Source organism: Athene noctua, chromosome Z (genome assembly GCF_965140245.1).
Source record: "Athene noctua chromosome Z, bAthNoc1.hap1.1, whole genome shotgun sequence".
NCBI classification, from domain to species: domain Eukaryota; kingdom Metazoa; phylum Chordata; class Aves; order Strigiformes; family Strigidae; genus Athene; species Athene noctua.
In genome coordinates, this window is record NC_134077.1 from 14,111,929 (window position 1) to 14,133,569 (window position 21,641).

The window sequence follows — 21,641 nt, forward strand, 5'->3', positions numbered from 1 at the left end:
ACCTTAATAATCTCTTAAGTGAAGTCTTCAGGAAAGAAATTAATGATGCACAGGATGTACTCTCCTTATCAATAATCCTCCTGCTTTAAAACTCCAATAACTGCTGATGTAAGTCTGCATTTAAAAAAAAATGAAGCATGATAGTTCTACAGATTGAGTATGTTCTTTTCTTATCCCTCCTATCTACCTCTTGCTAATTAATTCCTTCTGTTAGTTCTCATTTATGGTCCAAACACTTCTTTATAAATATTATGACTCTTACTCCACACCCTAAGATGTGGGTTTGAATTTCACAAGAATCAGTGTATGCAGAAAAGGAACAGTCAGATCAGACACTTTTGCATTTGCCATATTTAGATGCACAACAATTCAGCATAAAGCCTTAGTCTGAACAAAGTCTAAACTCCAGTAAAGTCTCTCTCCTGTGCTCAGGCTCAAAAGGGATTAGGTACTAATTAAAGCCTCCATGCAGCAGTACTGTGAACACCTCACCTGCCCAGGTCTCAATACAGCTTAAAATCCTCAGTCCAGCATTTGCAGTATAACACCTCAGACTGCAACAGACACCCACTCTACATCTAAGAGACTACAGAGCTGCTGAGGGTGGTTGTCCAAGGCTCTGTTACGCTCATTGCCTACCTGCAGGCCTGAGAAGATGCGAGCAAGAAACTGAGATGCACAGTTTGAAACTGTTCTCTCTCTCAACTAGATATCCTTTTATGCAAGTTTTGGCAGCTGAAGGAGTACTTGGACATTTAAACGGTTCTCAGTCTGAGCAGGTCTGAAATTCCTGGAGAGCCCCTAAACCACGGGCTAAGGAAGATCACTCCACTGAGGCTTGGCCTCAGTTTAGAGAAGTCCAGCAGTACACACTGGTTAGAGCAATGGAGATGGGCAATCCTGGAGTTTGGTCCCTAATTCTGGGATTGCTCAGTATAGTGTATAAGCAAATGAAATGCATAAGAACAGCTTTGAACTAAGACTGTACATTCCTAAGGTACTGAATGCTAGGAAAGTTCCTCTAGCAGGTCTGCCAATTTAATCCTTGGCAGCCTCCAGAACTAAGTTATGCTGACTGAATACAAAATTCTGAATTACAATGAAGAATAAAACCCAGTAACCATGGTTACAGCATGAATATTCATTTTTGGATTTAATTAAAAGCTTCAGTTTTAGTTCATCTTAGCTTGCCACATGAATCTAGGGCCTGTTGTACAACTTTAAACTACAAGCAGTCAGATTTCCAAATGAAAAAGGCTCTCACTGTATATGTCTCCCACATCTCAAACCTAAATTGATTAGATTTAAATACAGTACTGCAGCTTGTTTAAACTTAAGTTAAGATAATTTACCCCTTTGATTAAGCTAGCACAGCTCTGCTTAGATATGCCTGCCTTTGTTTAGGGGGAACATTTTGTCTAAGAGACTGTGCCCTTTCAATTAAGTTTGAAAGAGGCAAAAGGCTTGGAAACAGAATGGACAATAGATGTGCCAGAGAACACTTAACACTGTTTCCAAGTACATGTTTTCCCATTCTTCTTAAAGCTTAGATTTTTATAACTTTTCTAAGCTACTTCATCTGAGCATTTTAATTTTAGCCAACAAGAGTAGTTCAGAGATCCCACTGATATGCTCTGCAACTCAGAGCAGAATCTTTCCCTCACCACTCCCAACCATTCACCTCCACGTGCGGCATGCAACCTCTTTCACTAAAAATACATGCAAGATAAGCTTCTGTCTCAATGTCTTGGCTCCCCTCCCTTTCAATACTTCTCTCCATACCTACGAGTGAGGGGTGCTCTGCTCTTCTTATACACCTGAAACAGCTTTGAACCATATCAACAGTGAGACTATTTAGATATAACTGACATGCACTGACTTACCCATAGCCCAGCAGAGTCTCAGTGTGTACAAAACGCTTCAGTAAAATAGGTCCATCTAGCTTATCCAAAGCAGTATTTTATATGAAAGCAGCAACATGTACTTACCATGCTTTTGATCCTGTTCCAGTACACACATTGAGCCCTGAACTCTTCTGTTTTTCCCAAGGACCATCATCAACTGATATCTCATAATAGGAGGCCCTATGAAGCGAGAATTTAAAACTGGGTTTGCAGGACTTAAAGTTCTCCCTGAATAAGACAGAACACACAGCCTTATCAGGCACATAAAAATTTATATGGGCTAGTTTCAAATCTGGATGACAATTTCACAGGCTTTGCACAGTGTTTCTAATTTGGCAGCCACTTTTGATTCACTGTTTTATAGCAGTTCTTATAATGAACAAAAGTGATTTGCAGCATGAACTTTCAGGCAGTTTTTCTGCAGCCACTTTTCATATTAAATTATGCACAAAGAACTCTGTGGTTCATCTGAGAACAGCTCCATATACAAGCAGGGTTTGCTGGAACAAATGAAACTACAAATACATTACTTCCTTGCATAATTGTCAAACTACGAAAAAAAAAATAAAAACATTTATGCTGTAATTGTCTCATAAAATTAAATCAGGGAACACTAAGAGGTAAGACACTCCAATGTCAGTAATAGCATGGGTTCAAGATGAATTCTTGATCAATTCATTAATTAAAAATCCGCTGTGATTCTTCACGAACAATTTTAGTTTTACAACAGTCAGCAACTTACATTTCCCTCCAGGGCAAATACTTCCTAAAACTCAAATGTACTAAGTCTTGGGGCACAATCATCACTCTTCATGGTGTTATTCACATACCAGGTGATTCCTAATGTTGGGCCCAGAAAAACCAGACAGTCTCACTCTGTAAACTTCAGAACATCCAGGGGTATATTCAGGAACGAAAGTTGTTCATAGTGTCTAATTCAAATGGTATGATATAGTCCTATGATTAATAAATACTCTCTTAGAAAACCACCACATTCACTGTGTTCAACATGACTGAGTTTCATCTTTCTTAGTAAAAGGAGCTTACTGAGCTGTTTAGGTGATGAATGTTTCAGTTTGGATCACCTAAGAATGCACCTCTTTAATATCTAGCGACAAACAGTTTAGACTCTTATTAAGTAAGGCCATTTTGTGTACTCAACTCTTGAGAAGATGAGAAGATGAAAGAAATGGAAGCAAATTAAGAACACAGGTGCATAGCTTGATTCAGTTTACGAAATTTTTGCAAGCTGGGTATGAAAGGTTTCTTTTTTATCTTCAGTTTCATTGTTTTCTTAACTGACATGCAGAATAACTGCTTGGAAGAAGCACCTAGAGTTATTTTGTCTTAATATACATCAGACGTGTATTTGAACCTTACAGAAGATTCATTTGTGTGACATCATTATTTAAGTCTTCAAGTGTGAAGTCCTATTAACACAATATTACTAGAGATTTGTTCCTACAAGCTTTGTGTTCCTCAATGCTCTTGAAATATACCAGAACCAAAGAGCACAATTTATTTGTGACATGCAGTAGAAGGCTATTGTAAAGTGTTGGAAGCAGCTTTGTGTTTTTATATCACTGTATGTTAAAGAACCTTTTAAAAATCTTTCTGAAAATTAGGTTTGATTTAGTAGAGAGCAAAATTTGTATCTCTTTGAGACCAATTCCTTCTGCCAGTCTGAGGCTGAAGTCCAGATGGAAGATAAAGCACTCATGGAACATTTATACTGTTTCCAGCAGCAATCACAGTGTCCCAGGCACTGTACAAACACAAGAAAATGTTACACTCTGAGGTTTAAAAAAAAACCCCAACAGAATAAAGGGAAAAAGGGATATGAAACACAAGTGAAAATTTGGCCAAATCCTGATCAAGGATCATGTTTTAACTCCTTTCCCGCAGCCCCAAATCACATTCCCCACATCCTTCTAATGTTATCTTGTTATCATTTGGCTGGCTGAAATGCATTGATCTTCAGGACAGAAAGGACAGTCAAAGGTATCCTGGATAATACAGTACCAGGATTTGATACAAACTTGTTTCTTAATATAAGGAAATAAGTGTTCTCCCACAATAACAAAGCTTCTGTCAAAGGCAGGCTGATACCTTTGCCTCTAATGACAGAGAGACAGGGAAAGGAGTACTTGGGTCATGCTAAAAGCTATTTCTGCTCGGTCATACTAAAAGCTTATGAAAAGATATTTAAGAAGAGATGGAAGAGAGGAGGCAGTTTAAGGACAGATATTTAAATCTTCAATCCACTGTAAAGACAGTAACTGAAGGCATCTGGTTACATAATAACTAATCTGAAAAGCAGTAAAACAATGAAGCAGAAAGAAAACAGATGGGAATAATGAGGGAATGGCCAGACAGGAAGGTGGAAAAACTGAAAGTAACATCACTGCACTTACATCTCTGAAAATACACTTTGTAATCAGCAAAAATACAATCAGTGTTATATATTCACTGACTAGAACTGAAATTTGACAGCAGACATCCCACCGCTCATTTATCCACTGCAATGTCATAAAAAGAAATTACGTCAATTGTGCCTTGCTGCAACAACAAACAATTAAACATACCTGGATGAAAGAGATTCCCCAATGAAGACTTCATTGAGTGCTCTCACTGGTAAAAGATGTGGACCAGAAATGTCAGATCCTGCAGATATTGAACATAACAGTTTTGAATAATGGCTCTAAAAAGAGAAATTTTCAAAACCAATCCACAACTCATTGGAGGACACATGCTGCTGTTTGGGTTTGTATTCTAGACCTAGTGCTCTATTTTCTGCAAGGACTCAATTATTCACTGACTTAGTCTGCAGTCAGTCACTGCCCTTTATTAGGAACTATAAATATTTGAACCAAGGTCAATAAGACAATGACACTTAAGGTCAGATATTGCTTTCCCTGAAAACTCATGGGCAACCAGACAGATGGAAGCCTTCTCTTCTGTCAAGGCTTCCAGCCTAGTTAAATTCACTGACAGTGACTTAACAGACATTTCTGATAAAGTTCAAAGAATTAGACTTTATACCACAGGGTAGTGAAGGGGGATTAACAAATTGTTTATGTTGACTAAGGACTCTCAGTGAGGAAATGCAGTGCTAGACACAAGTTAAGGACAGAATCATGCATCTTCCATCCATGACAAAGAAAACAGCTGAAGGTGTCTGATGACCAAAGAACTACCCAGACAGAGATTATCACTACTAATTTTTCATTTGCTTGCTGTCAGTCTGTGATCAGCTTTTTCAATCGTGAAGTAATCCACCTCAAATTCAGCACGAGTGCTTGCGCACGCACACACACACACGCTTCTAGTGTGGTGCAGCTAAATGTATGGTAAGATGTTCATGTCTGTAGTAACCCTAGAAGACAGCACTTTAAAAACACTCAGGTATTTTGCCAGCAGATAATACTATTTTAAAACATCTCTAAATTAACTGTTAATACTGAAAACCTGTTCTAAGTGTACAGTCCAGAAAAAACATATAGAAAATAAAAATACTCCCTTCTAAAAAAACCTCAGTCTAGGTGATCAACTAATGAGAGATGTCTCTCCCTGCCTCTCAAATGCCAGACTTCAAATACTTCAACTCTTACAAATCTTTATCTCCTATTCCAAGCTATCATAGCAAAATTATTATATTCTTGTCAGATTTTAACCTACTTTGATCCTGGAATCTTTCATTTATGTGAGCCCTGCTGTGTTGCTCTTGGCTCAGCTGCTGTTCATGTAAATCTACAGGGGCTGGGTTAATACCAGTTCCTTCAAGATACAGTCGGATTCTTTGTCGCCACTGCCACCTTAGAGAGGAGAAGAGTTCGTATCAGTAGCTGAAATAGTTATTACAGAATTAGACAGGATCAGAAAGTCTTAACTCTCAAAGCAGAGTATCTTAAAAGTTAAATATATTCAAAGTCACATTTCAAGTTTTATAGCTTCCACTGTAATTTCTGAATTTAGAAAGCTAATCATAATAAAATGTAAATACATTGCACTTACCAATTTTCTACCTATACACTTACCAATTTGCTACCTAATGTTTTTTGTATGTGTAAAATAAGAGGACACTGGCCAAAGGTAGTCCACAAACATTAAAGATAACTCATTTTTAGGCATGTGATCCTAACTTATGAATTCATAATTGATGCAATGATTTTGAGAACAACAAGCTCTCAGGAATTTATACAGCAATACATGCTGTAATTTTACCATCTTTTGTTTGTATTTGTAGATGTTCAGAGAAGCAGCTCTATCCACACCTTTGTAAATAAGGGCCACAAGTATCCTCTCATTTTAAGAACCTCTCCTAGCCTAGGAAATTTAGGATGCTTAAGATGAATTCAAATGAAGAAAGAGAAGGATATCTTAAGCTATTACAAGATTCAGATTTTTTGTTTTTTACTAGATGAGGTATAAATTCATTTTCCCTCTTACTATTCAGAGATTATATAAAAGAAAATAGTAATAGTAGTTTTGATTGAGAAATCAAATCACATCAGAGTGTTAAAAGAACATCTTTTCCCAGTTCATACTGTTGATACCCAGGTGACAACAACCAGTTTATGCTTCCTGAAATTACACCAAGGAACACTTACACTTCATATGATCACATCACCAGTTTTACCTTGTCATCCTTGCAGAGCCTCATTCAACACACCCTTATTATAACTACCTATCCGCCCTCAAATTCCAAGTATGTTTTTAGGTGGTCAGGCAGGCAGCACGCAATGAATATCACTATGCTAGCCTCCTTACAATACTCATGCTAGAACATGTCAAAACCCCTGCAAAATTGAAAAATGGGACTGTAGTCCTATTATATCCCTGTTCTGAGATACTGTTACACAGTGACCATCAAAAAAAGCCCCACGGGTAGTCTGATATGGTTTGTCCTTTACAAAGCAATGATGTTGGTTGTTTCATGGGACTACAAGGTAAGTGCTTACATCACTGTTGTACTGACTGACACTTCAAGGATAAGGAAAAAAGATAATTCCCCTTTTCCAGTCTTTGGCACCTCACCATCCCTATGCAACTCTGAGACACCAGAAGCTCTTCCAGACAGGCTGATCCAGTTACTCACCTATTTTAAAGTTTCCTTAGGGCCTATACCTGAGAACTGCCAAGGTCCTTGCTTAGGAATACCAATTCCTATTACTCTCGGAAAATAACCAGGGAGATCCTTTCTGTTTCACTCTGGTGAGGCTTCAGCTCCATAATGAGCAACAAGAGGAGTGCCAGCAACAAAAATACAACATGGCATCCAACAAAACATCAGAAGTCCCTAGATTATCATGGTTACCTGCATTAACACTACCAGCTTTACCTAAGCAACTTAGCATGATGGAAAGTTAAAAGCTTCTCAGTCTCAGAATATGCGAGTTGAAAGTACCCTTTCATTTAGCAATACCTATTGAAACCCCTTCAGTTATTTATAATCAATCCTGACGACTGTATTCACCTCATTTCAGAGCTTTTCTACAACACAGTTACATTTCAAGCTAAAAATTAAATTTGCAAACGATAAACAAAACCCAATTGCAGTATATTTTCACATGAATGACTCATTTCTGTTTGATAGTTTGCCATCTAAATGTATTCTGGAATGTTAACACACGACAGAAAAATGTCTCTTTTAAAATTAGTTACTACAATACTCTTCTCTAGTCTGTGCTTTAAAATTCAGCTTGCTTCCTTCTTAATTCAAGTGAGATTTTTCTATTTCAAGAATATCTAGTATTGAAAAAATCAAGCTGTTTTGAGCATAAAGAAAAACTTTGCCTTACACTAAGCTGTTAACAAAATTTAAGCCACTCTAGCTTAATCACCGAAACCCCAGATGCAATACACTGACCATTTCCCAGGTATATAGGCTTCATCAACTTCTATTAGTATGGCCCATCACTGTACTACATATGCTTTTGAGTGTTAAAATATATAAACCAATACACCCTTTACAAGAATGCAGTTCCTCATTTATGAATTTGCTAATCACAAAAGAAAATCAATTATTCAAGGTCATAACAAAAGCCTTTTTTCTGGAACTGACAGTCAGTTTTATTCTTTGTATTCCAATCTCACTCTTGACCACTGTGGGAATACAATGGAAGACTGGTGAGCAGGACTGTAAACATGCTCAAGTGACTTGCAGCTGGGGTGTTGAAAACCACATATATGATACTAACTGTTGTTTAGCTTTGTGTGCTTGATGGGTAGAACACCTGCAGTTAGATAACAAAGGCCTGTGATAGACTCAGAGGCACTTTATCAAACATGCATGAGATTCCTGCCCTGCTGTGGGAATAATTAAAGCACAGCAGAAAACTACACCTGAGAAAATCCCTGATATGTACAGGTAAAAGCAGCAGCTTCAAGATGGTTTTCTTTCTCCTCCTCTTTCTGGCTAGCAAGGACTGAGCTCTGCAGTGTCTGCGTCCCTACTTGCATGCCTCTGCCCAGGTGCTGCTCTGGAGATCCCCCAGGTCACAAGGTAATGAGAATAAACTTACTCTTTGCATTTCATCCGTGGTTTGTGGCTGCTCCTGCATCCTGCCTGTGTCAGCTCACGCATTCACAAACCCATTTTTCAACATGGTAAACATCTACACAGAATTCACAATTTGAGGCATTAAGATTTTACTAAGCAACATCTGCTCCTTAGGAATTCTCATCATTAAGTATTTTCCAATCATAGTATGTTTTGGAAAACCAGAGATCAGTGAATCCTACCTGAACTCACCACGATAAAGCTTCTGTAGTGCTTCAGGAAATGAGTGTGTGTATCTCACAGGCAAGCATAAGTGACCCTCTGATCTGGTAGCAAAAATGGACAATAGAAATGACAGTATTAAGATTTGGTATATTTAAAAAATAAAACAAACATCTCTTTCTGTTACATAAAGCTAAGCTACACATTAACCTTTATGAACCTATACTATTCTTACATAATAGCATATCAGCAACAATATACCTCTTTCAGAGCCTTGCATGTATGTGTGTGAGACATAGGATGTTTCTCCCACATTTCCCCTAAAAGCTGGCTGTTCAGCTAGTAATCCTGAAGGAGTATGTAGGTACTAATATAGTTCCTGTCGCCATAGTTCTAGGCAAGGAATTCAAACTCAATAAACCTTGCAAATTAGAAAGAAGATTTCCTCCTTTTACATGCAAGTTAGTGATACAAGACAGGTAAGCAACATGCCTAAGATCAAAAGAATCTCATGTCAAAGCCAGAGACTAAATACTGCTCCCCTTTCATGAGTGATATTTGATAACTTGAAGGCACTTGTTATTTGAACCTCAGGCCTGATACTGTAGAATATCTATTCACAGCATTTGAAAAGTTTTGGAAGAGGAGTAAGGTATGGAAGAAATTAAAACTTTTGACCACCACTTTCTTATCTACTAAGACTAAATTAACTGGTAATATCAAAAGCAGAAACCTAAATCTGGAAATCTCAGCAGACAGCACCTTGGTGAATTCTGAGTTTTACTTGCCATCCATTTGAAAGTTATACCAACCAGGCAGTACTTACACACTGCATCCACCTGCCCAAATCAATCTTACGGCTAGGTAGATGCAGCTTGCATGGAGTTTATAATAGGACAACTAAATGCCATTAATTGGCTGAGAAGACTGCGTCCTCTGAGGAATGATATGGTTTACACAAAGAAACCAGAACAAACATTCATCTGAGGCCGTATCAGATTTCCAATAGGATTCGCCTTCTTCATAAAGAAACCAAATTTCTGTGTATTCAGGTACCGCACCTGGTTGCTTTTGTTAAGTCCCTTTACCTGTACTATACTGCCATCTCTAGCCTAACACTTCTGGTTAGTAATAGAGGTTAACTACTGCAACTGCTGTTACACGGGTGTGTGAAAACAGCTGTTTAACACAGCCATGCTTATCCAATACTACTTAATGTCCTCTCAGATGAGACAGGATAACTCATTGTGGAAAATCTGCTAATAAAATAACAGGTTCACTTGATATATATACAATCCACTAAAACAGACACTGCTACAGGCATGCATCATGAAAACAGATGCATATTGTGCCTGATATTAAATAAAGCATTGTTTTCCCAAGTGTGTTTTTACCTTTCAGGATCCGTATTTACTCCAATAACTGGTTTAAATTTATCAAAGACCTTACTGGCTGCCAACAACATTGTACCATCACCTACAGAAAAAGCAAAACAAAAGTTAGTTTCATTTCACATTCTAGTATCCCAAACAAAATAGTCTCACAGGTACTGCAACATTATCACTAAGTGTTTTTATATAAACAACCAACCAACCAGGTAAACTGCACAAAAATAAAATGGACAACAAAACTACTGACACCTTCAAAGCAGAGTAGTGACAATTGAATCCAAGATGGCAAATGTGATTAGAAAAAGTACAACTTATCTGACAACTATACATGTCCGGGCAACTGAATTTGGCAGAAGCAAGTCTGAAATGAGATTTATGGAAATTCCTGTATGCTTATCAGCTAGTAAAAGAAATACTTTGGGAAAATAAATTTAGAAAGTATCACTAATCAAAACAACAGGACACAGGAAACAATACCAAATTTTACTGTGAATCATATGAAAACAATGACTGTATTTCCATCTCAATTGCTCTCCTAGAAGGAACAATTTAAAGGTTGTATTTTGCCCCAAATAGGCAAGCTTGGAAAAAAAGTCTTAGATAAAACTGTTGAAGTAGAAATCTTTAAGTGCCACTGGTTTCTTCAAATACTGGTACCCTTTCCTGTCTGTTAAACAGAAGGACAACTATAATCTGAATTGATCTTTGCACCGAGATCTGAAAACCTTGGATGGTGTATCACTTCCCAGATGCTTGTCTCATCACTGTGACAAATGTTACCACAGCCAAATTAGCACTTCAGTCTCCATTTTAGAGTTCTTTGAAATCTACAGGAGTATATTAGGATGCTTCAAGAATGTACATGGATCCCTTTCCACTCACCCATTCTGCGTGGTAAGCAGTAGCTAAGGGCAAAGTGGACCAGTGGGGAGGAGAGAAAGGCAGAGCAGTCATCAAGTCTAACTGCCACAGATGACTAAACATTACAAATCACAAAAATAACACTGAATGAACATGCAGTACAATGCTAGAGAGAAACAATCAGGTTAGTTGGTCTCGGCATAGGCTGCTCAGAAGTTGTATACTTTTACCTGTACCATCCAACTAGATACTCTAGTCACTGGAATTAAGTGTGAAAGCAAGAAAGAAGAAGGGGAGTTTGAGCAAAGGGAGGAAAAGGTAGTATGTTAGTCTCCACCTTACATACCAAAACCCAAAGAGTATGGTTTAGGGCTATGCATAATCACATGACATCAAGCATTTTATCCTCTTCAGTTGAAAACTATACTAAATTCCACAGTTTATACTGTTTCACACAAGATAATTAAACATTTCCAAAGGGGTCATGCACTGGGATTCCCTTCCCAGTGTTACAATTTTAGATACTAGACATAGAAATGATGGTCACAACCACTGCATTTTGTCATATTTTTCAACAATTAGATACACAGTCTTTTTTCAAAATGTGCATACCTCCAGACGCTTCACACACTGCAAAATATTTCTGAAAAATGTATCTATGAAAATGTACTGAAATAAATACTTTCCTTCCATAAAGTCGTACCTCCTGCTGATATAACAGCATCTGCCCACCGAACAGTCTCTTCATTATATTCTCGACGTTTAACAAGACGAACTTCTATCCTCTCATTCCTATAAAGTGCAGAAAAAGCCTAAATGTATCTTATATTGTTTCTTGTCACATCCTTCTGAAAAACTGACATGTAATTATGAACTAATTACAGTGGTACATGGCTGATAAACATCTTTTACATCTTTTTCATTTGTTTTCAAGAGAATAACGTAGTGTGTTAGTTAATTAAACTGAGCTAGTTCACATTACAATTGTTTCAGGAATGCATCTTATCATCCTGTTTTCTGTATTCCTATTTATTAGAGCTTGTAACACAAAGCTTCCTTTTGTTCTTTTCCACAATCTATGGATATTTGCACTGTGTCTGAAATTCTCAACATCCCTATATTCTTACCGTAAACTGTCTACAACATGCTCCACATTTTCTGTATGAATGCGATGCCGCTCCAGCAGACCAGCATAGTTAGATCCCTTCAAGGCAAGCTGTAAGACATAAATTGATTTTGTAGAAGTTAATCACTACAGTAAGTGCTCTTGAGTAATAAAAAGAGAAGCTAGAAAAAAAGCATGTATATTATATCCTTTTATAAGCATTCCATTAATTACATCTCTATATACATACCAGTCAGCTTACATTGACTATTTCATTAAATGAGTTACATTGCCATGGCAGCCAAGAATCACAGAACATTTAAGGCCTCTATACAAATATGCAAATAAGTATGCTACACTGATGTCTATGCCACTTCAGACACTCTGCTTTCCCTGCATCTGCTAAGTAATTTAAACTTTGGGTAAATCTACATAAAATAGTTATACTAACTATGCTCCGGTCATGTGCTAAAAGCTAGCTAATTACCTTAAGAATTATAAACATTATGCTACAGAGAAAGAGGACAACAGAAAAAGCAACAGGAATGATAATTAAGAAAACAGGAATTTCTGAAATACCTGGAGTATTAACCTTCAACTTGCATTTGATCTAAAATGGGAGACTGCCAAGTGCTGACAACGGTGACATTTCCCTTACATCAAAAAAAAAAACAAACCCAAGGACAACCTACCTACTACCTCTGATACTGTCCCCTGGATTATAGAACAGTTTTTCAAACAAATTCACCTCAATAACAAGACAAACAGTATTTAGCAGTTGCACTTCAGCCTCATTGTGCTTGGGAGCTGGAGAATTTCAATACTTAATCTTGACACACTGTCTAGACCATGGAAACATTTTGCAGTTCATACAGACAGACTCTTGTGAGCAGGCAGGTGAGACCTGGCTGAAGATTATTTTTTTTTGCAACAGGCTTCTGTGAAAGTAATTCAGTCACCATCTGTATGCATTCATTCTTCACCTCAGTGTGCTCATCTGGGGCTGGTACTGCCAAATATGTGTTTGCATGGAGATGAAGCAAATAGAAGAAAGAGGGTGAAAAAGATATTAAGTAAAAGGAGTATAAATGCATTCACAACAAAACTGATCCTGCTTTAAGCAGCAGGCTAGACTAGATGACCTCCTGAGGCTCCTTCTAGCCTGAATTATTATACAATGATACTGTCGTTACTTCCTTCTCCTTGACCAGTTAAAAACAATTTACCAGCACAGAAACAGAACTTCTCCTAGAGTTTCTGTAGTGAAATTCATCTGTGCCAGAAGCTTTGAAAACGCACTTTATTCAAGTGCCTTTACTCAAAGTTGGTCACCATTCCAAGAGAAAGTGATGCCAGACAGCCAGATCTAATCCCATTTCCATAGAGACCCACACCACTGAACTCCACAACAAAGGCGAGAGGACTGGCAGGATATGACAGTTACAGTTAACTGCAATTCAGCACACACAATCTTTCATCATCTGGCACCCACCTATGGATGTCAAGAAATTCAACCATGAAATAAGCACAGACTCAGTGCTGAAGAAACTACAGAAAATAATGGAATTGGTCGCTCTCAAACTACATCGCTGTCCTGCTCCGTGTGTTCACAATCAGTGATTAACTTGCCGGAACAAAATCTTCAAGTGGGTCTTACAGCTGGGATCAGGAAACCACCTCTAGCAAAGGAGCTCCTAGATTTGTCTGGATGTCACCAACAGCGCTACAGGCAAACAGTGAGAGTAGCTGCCAGCTGTGCTTGGTCACACACATAGATAAGCATGTGGGTGATCAGAAAATACCCAGACAAAGCTTTCAGGTCATCTTTACAAAGCTTATTAGCATTGGTTTACTGGGCTATGGGGTGTTATGTCCCATTAACTGCCTCACACACTTGAACCCCTTGTTTCTACTCCCCAGCTACAATACTTGCGCACTCCTGTACACTTCTTACTCCTCCAGAGTCCATGTTGCACTGTGAACACAAACAGGGCCACTGGGCTGCTGTGGGGAGCGGAAGAGTACACAAGGCTATGGCCAGTTACAGCACTGGCCACTACTGGACCTGCTGTCAGACTCTCATGACCCGTTTGGAACATAAAGAAGAAAGTGGTAAGAAGAAAAGAAAAAGGCATTTGCCTCCCACAGACAGCATCTGCCGCTAAGCACCACAGGTCTCATTTGCCAGAAGAGGGATTTCAATTACACATTTGAAGCACCAATTGACCTTGCTTTACCACCAGAAAGAACAAGAAATCCATAGCAAATAACCTAAAAAAATCAACTATGTCCCATTCATGCTTCCTCTAGAAAGATCTGCTGTGAATAAAACATCAGCACCTGACAAGCAGACTGCTGCTGCAGCATACATTTTTCAGGCTGCTATTTCCACAGGCTGTTACTTCCACACACACCAGATACTGCAAACTCCATCTTGCAATTTTATGTACCTCATTTATTTGGCTAATTCATCTGCATGCTATCTTTCAACTTGGTTGAAGAGAGCTTTTATCTAGGAGCAATGACAATGTAATGACTCTTTGTATGATAATTTGCAGACTTCTGAGCCATCAAAATCAGTGGTGAGCCTACAGCAAACATTTCATCGGCATTTCTAGCAGTGAGAGGTACAGGTAGTATCACTGCTGTGGAACAGTCTGTTCTGTAACTTACATTTGCCTTAGGTGTGTTAAATTATTTCATGAACAGCTTCAGAAAGCAGAAAAGGATGCTCAGCAAATAAGCTGTCAGTATCCTGACAACTGGCTGACCAATTTATGTGGATACTTCTACCCTTGCTAAAAGGAGCACAGCAGAATGGGTATCTAATGCACTGAGGTTTCATCTTTGAATCTAGCTCTAGAACAAGTAAGCAGTTACCATTAAGCAACAAGATAAATGAGAAGTTAGGGCCTTGAGTTTAAATGGCTGAACTACATCTATGAATCAGCCTAATATGCAAAAGACTCCAGAGATTAAAAGTCTGCTCATCTCTAGCCTCATCCTTCTAGCTCAGAGATAAATAACTCATCAGTTCATTCATCTAAGAACTCACAAAGGAACAGCCTGCCCAAGCCTAACCACAGTCAAGCATATCAAACAGGAATGCTAATCATCAGCTGCTTTTCATGTAACTACTGCCAAGAACCAGAGAAGTGCCTACAGCCCTTGAGGTCAGAGGCCATGGAATGACAGAGTGGGAAGGGACCTCTGAAGGTCATCTGGTCCAACTCCTTCACACAAGCACGGCCACCTGGAGTCACTTGTTCAGGACCACATTCAGATGGTTTTAGAAGATCTTCACAGATGGAGCCTCTATCACCTCTCTGGGCAACCTGTCCCTGTGCTCAGTCACACTCATACTGAAAAAAAAAGTGTCTCCCACTGTTCAGACTGACCTTCCTGTATTTCAGTTTGTGCCCACTGACTGTGGTCCTGCTTCAGCATCTGAAAGGCATACTAAAACTATGACAAATGCTGCTTCTTAAAAGAGATCTGCACTGAGGATAAATAATAAAACAAACAGAGACAACCACCTCCTTTTTACTTTAAAAGAGCTTTTTTCCATGTAATATGTTTGGCCCATGAAAATGAAGAAAGCCTCATAAAATTGAAAAACCCCTAAACTGTCAAGGTTTAATAGTATATACTCCTGCAAAACTTAGCCATAATAACACAGAAAACCTAAAAAATTACAAAAAACACTAAGAAGGCTGCCAGCACAGTTCAAGGGAGCATACTGCAAAACATAAGATACTTAAACTCAGTGATATTTCTCCAGAAATTGCCAGACTGCAGACTGACTTTCTAGACATGAACTAGAAAATAAAAACACTATTCCTATAGAGCTTAGGATCTTCAAATTGAAGTATGCTTGGCATTTCTTGACATTGACATTGTAAAAGCCCACGCAAGGCACCACACATAGGTTTGGAGCTGGGCACTGCAGGTTAAGTACTTTATTCTAGCAGCTGTCTGGAAAGATCAGTAAAAGCAAAGGAAACTGAAAAGTACTGATGAAGTTATCAGCTATGGATCTATAAACATACAGGAAACAGCATTTGCTGAGGCTCTTGTAACAGGATAAGGGTAAAACGTACAGGAAATGTTGCATCAGAGCACAAGGGTAGTCAGCTATGGGTGAATTAGCAGATGTACTCAAAAGCACAAGTATTCATGAAGAGTGGGAACAACAAGAAGTACAACAGTAGGCCTATTAATATGACCTCAATACCATGCAAGATTGTAAAACAAAATGCATGAATATATATATGACAGCTATTACAGCTAGAAGTGTATTAGCATACGAAAACAGGGACAAACTGGCCGAAAATACATTCAGGGATCATTTCAGTAGTGTTCTTAAACCTTACAGCAGAGATTCGGTGCAAGCCAGGCTTTCAGAAGAACTTGCATTGGAAAACACACTCAGGTGAACAGAACAGGTTCTGTGATGGAGTTATTTTTCTTTAGGAGCCTGAAGGAGGTTTAGACCAAATGCTTAAAAAAAGCTCTTCTCATATCTTCTGGCCTGATCCTTTTTTAATGAAAGGATAATTCTTCACAGAGCTTCTTTAACAGTCATTTAGGCAAGACACATTTGCTTGACTGCCTTCCTTCTGGCAAGTCTCTCTCCACCTGGTTTTGAACTCTGGGTCTGCTCTCCTTGAGTAATGCTGGCCCTCCAGGAACAGCACTGCATAAAAGGGACATGGCTTGTAGCCACAAACACAGAAGCAACACGAAGCCAAGCAACATCCAAATACCTGCTGTTGTCTACATATGTAGATTATGATCCCTGATTCAGAGAATGGGGAAAAGAAAAGCCATAGTCAAGTCTTACAATTGCTAACCTATTAGAATAAAATTGTATAAATAACATATAGGATATACATAGCATATAGGATAAATTTGTATATAGAACATATATTCATATTGTCATTACTAGGCTTATCCTGAACCTAGAGCACTAACCTGCACGTTGCTTTAAACTGCCACTGCACTGGAGTGGAGTTAATGCCTTGGTGTACCTATCAGTTGTTTTACATCTGATTATTCAGATGTTAAACTAAATGTCTGACTAGAAGGAGAAAAAAAAAAAAAAAAACAAAACCCAAACAACACAGATCTAGAAATTATTACTCTTTCAAATTTCCACAATAAACTTGGCCACATATACACCCCAGCAGGAAAACAACTGATCACTGCTTTCCAATCTATGTAATTCCTACAGAAAGAACCACGAACAGTGGATTTAAGGAGCAAGAGTTAAACACAGAAGTTTGAATTTTAACCTTAAGGGGAAAATACCATGGCCACTATAGGTATAATCACCTAACCATTTCTAAGCAGAGTACAGCACTATTAAAAGCCCTGTATTTTCAAAAATTTTCTCTCTAGATTAATCACATCTCTCAAGTATAGACAAAGTTAGCACTCTCAGTTTTGCTCTTGGTTTATAAAGAAACAAGCATTTATTTTGACAGGAATATGGAAAAAATTTTTCTAAATGTGTTAAGTTTTGAGCTAGAAAACAGCTTTGAATATAGCATGCACTTCAAACAATACACTCTTCGCAGCTTCCCTGACAAATAAGAAACACTGACTCAAAATTTGCCTGAGTACCAAAGTCAAAGACTGGCAGTCTATAGTTGCAGACGAGTGATTATACTATGCTCTAGCTTTAACTACTAGTTAAGTTAAATCTTTATCTATCATGCTGAAAAGAAATCAAGTTTTCCCCACAGGTCCGACACGCCACTGAACTTTTTGATTTCTCAAGAGCTCCAATCACATATTAAGATTTCTTGGTTTATAATGTAAAAATAATATGCATACAAATAAATGGGATTAAAGCATGATTCAACCTCTGAATCTTAAAACCCAGAAGACAAAAGAGATTAAAATAAACAGAGCAATTAGCCAGGCAGAACCTGCCCAGCAGAAATATGTACCTTAAGAGACACATTTCAAATGTTCCACAAAAAAAGGTCTGCTAGATTAGCCACAGCAACCTTGTAGCACAACCCTGAATCTTCAGTGTGTTTTCCAGCATCAGCTGGAACACATGAGGGAGTTGAATTTGGTGGTTGTACACAACAGATGTCCAGATATAACACTAACTTTCATAGTAAGTACAGAACAGCATGCCCAACCTCAGTTTCTTTTAACTAGATAAGAATTATCAAGACAAGTATCATTTATGAGCTTCAATTGCTGTGTTTATACTAATGACAGCAAGTTTGTGGAAGACACCAAGTTGAGTGCTGTGGTTGATAACCCAGAGGGAAGGTATGCCATCCAACGGGACCCTGACAGAGGTGGGTCTGTGTGAACCACATTAAGTTCAACGAGGCCAAGGGCAAGGTCCTGCACATGGGTTGGGGCAACCCCTGATAACAATACCCACTGGGCAATGAGTGGATTGACAACAGCCCTGTGGAGAAGGGCTTGGGGGGACTGGTGGATGAAAAACATGTCGAGCCAGCAATGTGCACTCACAGTCCAGAAGGCAAACCGCATCCTGGGCTGCATCAAAAAAAAGTGTGGCCAGCAGGTCGAAGGAGGGGATTCTGCCCCTCTACTCATATCTCATGAGACCCCACCTGGAGTATTGCATTGGACTGAGTGGATGTGTTCCCCTACTTGCTTTTGCACTAGAAACACTGAATGCATCAAATTTGATCTTACGTGGTTTTGCTAGAGAAAAAAAAATGAGATGGTTGGGTCACCGCAGTTGAAAAAATAAAGCCAAAACACTAGACAAATTTAAGTCTTTACTGAAAAATTCCAGGCTCATTGAATTGATACTTTGGTAAGGCTCTGGCTCAACCTTTTGCCAACAATAGGGCATGTTTCAGCAGGATCATGCTTGTGGTACTAGTGGATTACCCATTCTGGGACACCCAGCTCTTTCATACACCTGGAGTCCAGCTCATTCCGACTGGCAGGAGTTAAAGTAGCAGAGAAACCACACAGCTTCCCAAAACAAAGTCCTATTAAGAACTGGCATTACTGAGGGTCAGGTTTAAGCTATCTGTAAAGCTTTAAACATAAATCAAGCCTTCAATTACAAACTCCTATCGAGTTGCAAGTCACAGACATTAAGTCCAGTTCCTCCTCCCTTCCCAGTCTGGCTTATTAGGTATTATACAGGCCATTAACTGCTTGCTTATAAAAACATGTGGGAGGTTAACCGACGCAGGTCAGTACCTGCCATAAGAGAAAGGCAGTAGGCTGGTCCTACCTGATCAGCACTCCTGTCTGTCTACTGTTGCCTGATGTACTAAACAGCTGTCAATTGCTCAAAATTGTTCCTAACATTGTTCCTGGCTCTTTGCTAGGTTTCTACCAGTTTGCTACATCACCCCTTGGGCTGTAGAAGCCTAGTAGCTAGGAACTTTTTTTCCCTATACTTTCCTCACCATTTTCTTCAGCCTCTCAAGACCCCTCAATTTCATTACATGGTCACAGCAGCCTTTCAAACGCTGTCTTATATCTGCTATAATGATTATGAAGTATTTTGCATATTGTAGCATTTTCTATGCCATTACTTCTGTCATAGCTGACTTCAATAATTTCTTTACTTAGTAAGTTAAACTGGCAACATTATGTACCTGGGGCTTTACAGAAATGCTGCTTTGGGACAAGAGTTTGATCTATACATGAACAAAAATAAAAATGCCATAAACTGTCTTCTAATTCTTTATGTACCACATCAAAATATTATTGTAATTTTAACCACAACTGAAGAACACACAGTGGTTTGTAATTCAAAGGCTAATGCAGAGCAAATTGTTATGTTAACTATAAACAGAGCAGTAACTACTTTCTGCACTAACAGGTTTCTAGAAACCCAGTGCAATCTAGGCAACTCAATCATTCAGTTCTCATTAATTCAACAGGACACTAACATAATGTCATAAATCACAACTAAGTAGTTAAAAACAATATTAAAGTTACCCCCAGAAAGCAGCCTTCTTCAGCTCTATAAAGTATCACATGCTTGGTGAGATAGTCCATGAAGTATAATTTAGGTACACTGAAATGCACTTCTTTTGCATCTATCTGCTATATATATCTGAGTATACTTGAATGGTGTGCTGGAAAAAACAAATGCTATGGAAAAAGGAATTACAATATCACATTTATTTGTTTCCATCATTTTCCAGACTCCTCTTATGACAGGATGACAACATAGGATAGTTTTTTATAAAACAGATGTAACTGCAGTTACTTTACAATGATTCAAGTATATCAAATTTCAAAGGTAAAGATAAAAAAACGTACACTGTGGTTGTGGAATCTGAAAAACCTTTACACCCATCTCAGTTTCCAGTGCACTAGCACGCAAATATTATTTCTGAAAAAAAGGTGTCTTTAGCTTTGTATAATCTTGGTGTACTATAACCCATGCCTTGCATTATACATGCTTCATATTCAGTAGATTGAGATGATATTTTTTCCCCCTCTTTTCAGGGTGAAGTAGAGCCAAGTACAGTCCTACAAGTTTTTAAACACTTTATGTGTGGAATGGCTGGGAAACGACAGACATGTTATGAGTGATCCAGACTGAGTGGCCTCACTGTAATCAGGCTGTAGCTGTTGTGAAGAACATCTGCAAGGGCTGAGAAACTGCACGGGTTGCAAAAAGATAAGAAAGCTGGACTGGAAAACAAGATGTTTGCCTAACAGCAGAACTGCGCACGGACACCACACCGGGACCAATCACAGAGGGTAAGGGCGTGTGGACAAGTAGTTTTAGCCTATTAGCAATCAAGTAGCTGCACGTGTGCTTTATGGTAGTCTATAAATCACTGTGTATCCTTTAATAAAGTGGCATTAACTTGATCACATTTATCATATAAGTTGTGTCCAGAACTTCCGCACCAGCATTTATGTGCTCCCTAAAGAACATCTACTGCAACAATTCACGTTACAAAGTAAGTAGAGACAGGTAGTCTGAACTTAAGAGAACAATTAAAAGCTTCACAGTACCACTTCATTCAATAAATAAGTTTCTATTTAAAGATACTAATTTCAAATGTAGCACTACGCATTTGGATGCACAAGAGAACACAGGGGTAAATACCCTAATGTCCACTGCTTTTTAGAACGGGTCTTTTTTTTCCCCCCAAGAAAAAAATTAACATAATTTTTGAAGAAAAAAACTCTGCTGAATTATGATTTCATTTTAAAATTAGAATTCAATTGAACTTTGAAGTTTGCATATTACCTTTTCCTTCTGCTACCTTCCCTGCATCTGTAAAAATCCTAGTGTTTTGAAAATATTTGCGTAAGATTTTCTACATGGGAGTTCTAGTGGATGAAAGGCATCCAGACGGAAGTGCAGTTCTCTAAAACAGAAACCTAAGAATGAAATACCTGGCTAATTTCCAAAAGCCTACCTTGACATGATGGTATGACATTCACAAACCTGAAACACCAATACTTAGGAAAGGTAATTCAAAACTTATACAAAAAATTTATCTTTCACCATTTAATGTAAAACAAGGTTAAGAATTCGTTTCTGTAATTTAAAAGAAAACTTTATCACCTATTAAGTTACAGGTAAAACAGTACACTTTTCCCCAAGAGAATTTTCTAAGAAACATGAAAACTTTAATATGCGGGTTAGTAGCAGCTGGTGCTGTAAG

At 38.3% G+C, this 21,641-nt stretch overlaps 1 protein-coding gene across 2 annotated transcripts in view; it reads right to left on the bottom strand.

Moving 5' to 3' along the window:
- NADK2 (NAD kinase 2, mitochondrial) overlaps nucleotides 1-21,641 on the bottom strand; it is a 33,594-nt gene that overhangs the window by 6,144 nt on the left and 5,809 nt on the right. The window contains exons 2-8 of one of the 2 annotated variants that reach the window (XM_074932134.1): nucleotides 12,008-12,096; nucleotides 11,584-11,672; nucleotides 10,023-10,104; nucleotides 8,649-8,732; nucleotides 5,583-5,719; nucleotides 4,490-4,568; nucleotides 1,989-2,132 (exon numbers count right to left, since the gene is read on the bottom strand). In XM_074932134.1, the coding sequence (XP_074788235.1) occupies nucleotides 1,989-2,132; nucleotides 4,490-4,568; nucleotides 5,583-5,719; nucleotides 8,649-8,732; nucleotides 10,023-10,104; nucleotides 11,584-11,672; nucleotides 12,008-12,096 (704 nt within the window). Of the gene's footprint in view, nucleotides 1-1,988; nucleotides 2,133-4,489; nucleotides 4,569-5,582; nucleotides 5,720-8,648; nucleotides 8,733-10,022; nucleotides 10,105-11,583; nucleotides 11,673-12,007; nucleotides 12,097-21,641 lie in introns of those variants that run through there. The other variant, XM_074932135.1, reaches the window with a different exon arrangement.